Genomic DNA, 6,667 nt, shown 5'->3' with positions numbered 1-6,667 from the left:
CATCAGTGCTTAGTTTTTGTGGCTCCTTTATCCTGGCCCAGGATAAGGCCAATCGCCACCTTGGGGTCAAGCAGCAATTTTCCCCAGGCCAGTTTGGCTAGGGATCCTGGAGGTGTTTCACCATCTCCTGGGCATAGAGCAGGGGTCACTGGGGCAGTTGGGGGGGGAGATAGTTGTGAATTTCCTGCATTGTGCAGGGGTTGGACTAGATGACACTGGAGGTCCCTTCCAACCGTATGATTCTATTATTCTAAGCCTGCATATGAATTAAAAAATGTTTTGTTTTTCTGTTGATGCACACCTATGCTGGGGCTGAAACCGTCTGCAAATGGCATTTGTTCCTGCATGACAGAGAAGCACGGGATCTACTACCTACATTTTGGAAAGTGCCGTCAAGTTGTAGCCGACTTATGGCGGCCTCTGCTGGACTAGTACTCATGCCAGTTTGTCCTCCAGACAAATCTGCCAAGCAAGGTCAGGGCTGGGAGGAGTTACTCTCTTAATCCACCATCAGATTTCTTCCCAGGGCAAATCAGGAACAAGTGTTCATTCTTTATTTAGACATTGATCTCCTGTCATTCTCTATAGGTAAAAGGTAAAGGTAGTCCCCTGTGCAAGCACCGTGTCATTACTGACCCATGGACTTTTTGTTACGGGGTGGTTTGCCGCTGTCTTCCCTACTCTGCTCTGTGGCGCAGAGTGGTAAGCTGCAGTACTGCAGCCCAAGCTCTGCTCACGACCTGAGTTCGATCCTGCGGAAGTCGGGTTCAGGTAGCCAGCTCAATGTTGACTCAGCCTTCCGTCCTTCCGAGGTTGGTAAAATGAGTACCAAGTTTCCTGGGGGGAAAGTGTAGATGATGTCCTTCTCTATACTCCATAGAATAACAAGAAGGGGCATAAAGGTGCATTATATAAATAGCCACAGCATCATCAGCCATATTCTTTCATCCCCTTCTCCTTTAGGGGTTGGTCCCTCAGCCTCCTCTCCCTTCCGTGGTGTGGCAAAATGAGCGTCCAGCTTTGCAAAAAGGTGGAAGAGGTCCACTGCTTGGACCCCAAAAGTTCTGGAACGGAAGTCCTATCTTTTACTTTTCCTGCTCCAAGGCAAATAAAATGTCCCTTTAGTCCAGCAGCAAAGGGGCCAAATGGATCAGAGGCAAGGTAGCAAGATTCCGGGGTGACTCGGCTGCTGTTAAGGCGGCACGCAGGGCCGCTGTGCTGGGACCTGCCAATCCTCACCAAGAGCTGAGCTCCCAGGAATCCATTTTGCACATTTAGGGCCAGGGCTTTTTTTCTGGGAAAAGACGTGGTGGAACTCAGTGGGTTGCCAGCACAGGGGAAAACTCTTGGTGGGAGGTGGTGGCCCTGGTACCACATGCACGCGCGCAAAGTGTGCACACGCTCTCAGGACCACTGATGTCACTTTGGGTCAGCTGGAACAAAGGGGGAGTTTTTAAAAGTTTATGGGAGTTTTAAAAGCGCCCTCGGTGAAAATGGTCACATGGCCAGTGGCCCCGCTCCGATCTCCAGACAGAGGGGAGTTTAGATTGCCCTCCGCGCCGCTGGAGCGGTGCAAAGAGCAATCTAAACTCCCCTCTGTCTGGAGATCAGGGGGCGGGGCCACCGGCCATGTGACCATTTCTGAGAGGTGCCAGAACTCCGTTCCACTGCGTTCCAGCTGAAAAAAAGCCCTGTTTAGGGTCCAGTCTCATGTTGTCAAGCCCTCATGCCTGCCACAAGGATTATGATGCAACCTGGGAGTTCCCCTCTGGGAACTTAATTCTCAGCGCATGAAATCCAGATGGTGACCATCACATGCCAGGAGAGGGCAGCTGACATAGCCCTGGGGCATCAGTACAGGGAAGCTTCCCCAATGGGGGAACAGCAGCTCCCCGGGGGGGGGGGCGGTCATTTCAGGTTGGGAAAATGGCGCTTTGTCCATGAAACACAGCCATGATCCAAGTCAGTGCACATCAGAGCAAGATTCTTTCTGGCAGCTTGAGAACTTCGTAATGTGTGAATCTGCCTGACATCTGTGTATTATTCTTTCAGTGTGCGATACAAAACTCCCTCCTCAACACTGCATTTGAAAACTCACCCTCTGTGTATAAGCAAAACTGCCAGACTTGTGGCTACAAAGGCTAGTGCGCAAATGTCAAGCATCACTTCTGGAAGAATTCTCGGGATTCAGTCAGCAGGCCAGCAGCATCAAGAGTGGAGAGAAATGGTGGGAAGTTGTGCTGCTGGCCTCTTCTTGCCTCTTCCCAGCAAGATCCTGCCGGAAGGAGAAATCAGTGAAGTTCTAGAAAGGGCTATTGTACAAAGGAAGATCGCCAAGAGACCGGGCAGTGCCCTCCGCTGGCACCACAAACCCAGGGGTGCAGTGAGACCCCATCAGGCACTTAGCAAGCTGCCCCCCTTCTCTCCCAGACTGGTAGCCCCCACCTTGCCTGTGGCACTTTTGAGTCTTGCCTAGAGATTCAGTTGACATTTATGTTCACTGGTAAGCCAACTGGGTTTTCGCTAGAAAAGAGCAGGAGACCAGTAGCACTAGCACAATTTATTATAGGGTGTGAGCTTTCATGAGACACACTTCTTCAAATACAGCTAGAACGAGAGTCCGTCTGTCCTTGTATCTTGGAGAGTAGAGTGATTTCTGACAACAGCAGGTAAATGACAAAAGCTGGTTAATAACAAAAGTAGGCATGATTGGATGGGGTGGGGTATGCAGAGGGGTGTGTGTGTGTGTAGAAATCAACACTGGTAGTGAGACAGGAAGTCTAGGTCTTGATTCAATCCAGGTGGATGCGTCCTCTTGAGCTTCATCATCAGTTGCAATTCAGCATCTCTCTCTTTCCAACATCCCTTTGAAATTCCTCTACTGGATAAGGGCTACTTTTAGGTAATTAACTGCGTATCCTGGAAGGTTAAAGTGTTTTTTGAATATTATGGTTTCTGATGTCAGACTTATGCCCATTAATTCTTTGTCAAAGGGACTGCCCAGTTTGTGATGCAAAGGGTGACATGTGATGGCATAATTCACATTAGAAGATGAGCAGGAGCATGAATCTCAGATAGTACCGAGCGAGTGATGGGTTTTCTCTGGATGGCACAGAAACGGCACTGGGGCCACTCAGCTGCACCGGCCCCCACCCAGGGAGCACCAGGGAGCAGCCAGCTCAAGAGATGGGGGGGGGGGTTCTTTGGGGCTGCGGGGTGAGAGCTCCCTGCCCCCTTGCTTTGGTGCCATTTCTCAGCGGCCTCGGCGCCCCCCACCCAGGGAAGCTTTGATGTGCCCTGCCGGGCCGAGGTGCCAATTCACACCTGGCGCTGCATAAAAGGCGGCGGCGGCCCGGCTGCCTCCCAGAGCCCGATCCCGGCGCCATGGCCAGGCACTACCTCCCGGAGGCCGCCAGCCCGGCGCTCGAGCTGCCGCCGCCGCTCTCCTTCTGGGCCCCGCAGCAGGCGTGGGGCTGGCCCGCCGGGGGCCCGCCGGAGAGCAGCCGCGGCTCGCCCGCCTCTTCGCCCGAGTCCGGCGCCGGCAGCCTCTCGCCCGCCTCCCCGCCGCCCTGCCCCTGCCCTTGCCCCCGCGGTTCGGGCAGCGCCTGCCGGGCCGAGCCGGGCGCCAAGGCGGGCCGGCGAGGGCGGCTGGGCGGCGGGCAGCGGCAGAGCGCCAGCCAGCGCGAGAAGCTGCGCATGCGGCGCCTGGCCAAGGCCCTGCACACCCTGCGCCGCTTCCTGCCCGCCTCGGTGGCGCCCGCCGGCCGCAGCCTGACCAAGATCCAGACGCTGCGCCTCACCATCCGCTACATCGCCCACCTCTCCCAGCTGCTGGGCCTCAGCCACGAGCTGCTGGCCTGGAGGGGCGCCGCGCGGGCCCGCCGCTGCCAGCTGTGCCCGCCGGGCCTCGGCTGCTGCCAGGCCCCCAGCCCGAGCCCGGCCACGCAGCCGGAGCCGCCGGGACGGGACGCACGCGCCGCGCCCGCCGCCCAGGCCTGGCCTTCGCCCGCCCCCTGCCCCCCGCCCCCCGCCGCTGCGGACGCCCCCTCGGGCCTGGGCCTGGGCCCCGGCCTCTTCCCCAGCCCCGCCGCAGACGCAGACACGGCCGCGTGGCTTTGGGCCTCTCCTGGCGCCGACGGGCCGGACGACGCTGGAAGCCGGACGACGGCGGCCGAGGCGCTGCTGCCGGCAGCTGAGCTCCCGCAGGCCGGCCTCTCCCCGCAGGTATGTCTCTCCTGAGCCCCTCTCGCCCCGGACGGCCCCAGCGCCTTCCCCTTCCCGGCAGCACTGGAGGGGGCCGCAGCGGCGGCCGCCTCCCCTCCGAAGTGGCGCCCGTGCCAGGCTGCGCGCTCGGCTCGCCCCGTCCGCGCCAGCCACACGCAGGGCGCGCCTCACTCCTTCCCTCCTCCTCCTCTCCTTGCCCACAGAGCCTCCCCGACGAGCTGCTCTCCTTCCTCGAGGGCTTCCTCCCGCCGGCTTCCCAGGACTGACCTCCCCGGCTCCGCGCTCTGCCTGCCGGCCTGACGCTCGAACTGCGGGGCGCTGCAGAGCCAGCCGCCCCCCGACGCTGGAACCGCCGCGGCCGAGGGGTGGCGCCCGCCTCCTCCCGAAGCACCGGGGCTCCGGAAAGCGCAGGCGGGATGCTCCAGGGGAGCGCCGAGAGCTTCCCGCGGCACGCCGCCGCCTCCCCTGGGACTGCGACTTACGACGGAAGGGCTGCACACCTGGGCTCGCTCTTGGACGTGACCAACCTGCGGGCAGAGCCTGCCCCACCTTGGCTGGGGCGCCGAGTGGGGAAGGATCTTCAGGCTGGACTCCCGCCTTCAAGGGCCGCCCCTCGTCCCTGCTTCTTCTTCGTGCTCTTCCGACGGCTCAACAGCCAGCGAATTACAGTATGGATGCCTCAGGGATCGTTTCGGACTGAAAACCAGCCTGGCTGGAGTGCTGGATGAGGAACTGAGGGAGCTCTGAGACCCCCCCCCCTCGGCCATGAAACTCACTGGGTGACCCCGGGCCAGCTGCTCTTTCTCTGCCTAACCTACCTCGCAGGGATGTTGTGGCGATAAAATGAGAAAGAGGACCTTGAATGGGCTCCCTGGAAGAAAGGCAGGATAAAAATGGGTTAGATGGAAGGGGTGCATGTTAGGGTTTTCCTTTTCATTTGCTGGAAAAAACAGTCCCATGACACCTCCAAAGTTATATTTTTAATGTGTTGTGCTAGTTGAGGTGGGGCTGGCTGCAAGTAGACTGTGGAAGAACCATCTCTTCGAGAAAGCAGCTCCCTCTACTTAGTATACACGACTCCGAGATCGGGCTCCGTCTACTAGCCACAGCAATAGGAGAAGGGGAGAGGGGGGCTCTTGAAGGTGGTGGTGGTGGTGAAAACGGGGGTGGTTTGGTTTTATTTATGTTCTTTGGTTTTGTATGATAAGCTCTTTCCATTTTTGTAAGGGAGAATTGGAGGAGCACCAGAAAAGCACGAAATATTTTCTTTTTTGAAATGAGTGGAATGTTTTTCAAGATAAGATTTTACTAACTTAAAATAAACATGTCTTATAAGACAATCTATAACATTAAAGAATGGAAATTTGCTGTGTATACTGTGTTGTGGTTATGGCGACCCCTGGTGGAGTTTTCATGGCAAAAGACTAAGAGCCAAACTACAAGTGACGCCTGACACAGGTTGGACACTTGTCAGCTTCCCTCAAGTTTTGATGGGAAATGTAGGCGTCCTGGTCTTGCCGCTGTAATGGAGAGCCAAGCTGTAAAACCAGGGCGCCTACATTTCCCATCAAAACTTGAGGGAAGCCGACTAGTGTCCAACCTGTGTAAGACGTCACTTGTAGTTTGGCTCTAATAGAGGTGCCTTGCCAATTGCCTGCCTCTGCAACCCTGGTTTTTGTTGATGGTCTCCCATCCAGTTACTAACCAAAGCTGACCCTGATTAACTTCTGGGGTCTGATTAGGCTATCCAGGTCAAGGCAAATGAAATCCTACCCTCCAGTCATAGTTGGTTTATGGTGACCCCTTCTGGGGTTTTCATGGCAAGAGACTAACAGAGGTGGTTAGCCATTGCCTTCCTCTACAACCTTGGTCTTCGTTGGAGGTCTCCCATCCAATTACTAACCCAGGCAGACCCTTCTGAGATCTGAGCAGCTCAGGCTTACCTGGGCTATCCATGTCAGGGCATGTATGCTGTAGGCATACAATCTATTTTAACTGTTTAATTGTGAATAATGATTTTGGCAACAATTAATATGCTATAATATTTAAATGATAAATTATTAAATAGATCAGTGTTTTCAATGTGAATTTGATCCCCAAATATACTGCCAGTCCTGTTTCTCTCCCAATAATAAACTTTGCTACAAATTTTGTTTTCTAATTTCAACTTTTATTTTTTCCTGCTTCTCAGATGTCAGTGTGCTAAGGTAGCGCATAGGGTGCAGTAGTTTACAGTCCTCAGTCAAATACTGGGTATATTTATACTTTTATTTGTAGAAAACTAAGGTGTTCATACTTTGAAATTCCATAAATATGCCAAATACTATACTTTTCATATGCTAATTTATAGATTTTATACGCTTAAATCAGTAAAATTTTTAATCTTCATGAAGATCTGCTTTGGTGGCCTTTGGATTCTTTGGGGAAAGTTATTGCTTTAGGC

General features: G+C 54.8%; 1 protein-coding gene across 1 annotated transcript; it reads left to right on the top strand.

Annotated features, from left to right (window-relative positions):
- Positions 1 to 3,384: 3,384 nt before the first annotated feature.
- LOC129345721 (mesoderm posterior protein 1-like) lies at positions 3,385 to 5,840 on the top strand. The gene is made up of 2 exons (XM_055002944.1): positions 3,385 to 4,224; positions 4,428 to 5,840. Exons 1-2 carry the CDS (start codon positions 3,385 to 3,387, stop codon positions 4,488 to 4,490), a joined length of 903 nt encoding a protein of 300 aa, XP_054858919.1. The 3' UTR covers positions 4,491 to 5,840.
- Positions 5,841 to 6,667: the final 827 nt, after the last annotated feature.

The sequence above is a fragment of the Eublepharis macularius genome, chromosome 18, assembly GCF_028583425.1.
Source record: "Eublepharis macularius isolate TG4126 chromosome 18, MPM_Emac_v1.0, whole genome shotgun sequence".
NCBI lineage: Eukaryota > Metazoa > Chordata > Lepidosauria > Squamata > Eublepharidae > Eublepharis > Eublepharis macularius.
The sequence above is the reverse complement of the archived record's forward strand: the minus strand, read 5'-3'. Positions and strand labels throughout refer to the sequence as shown.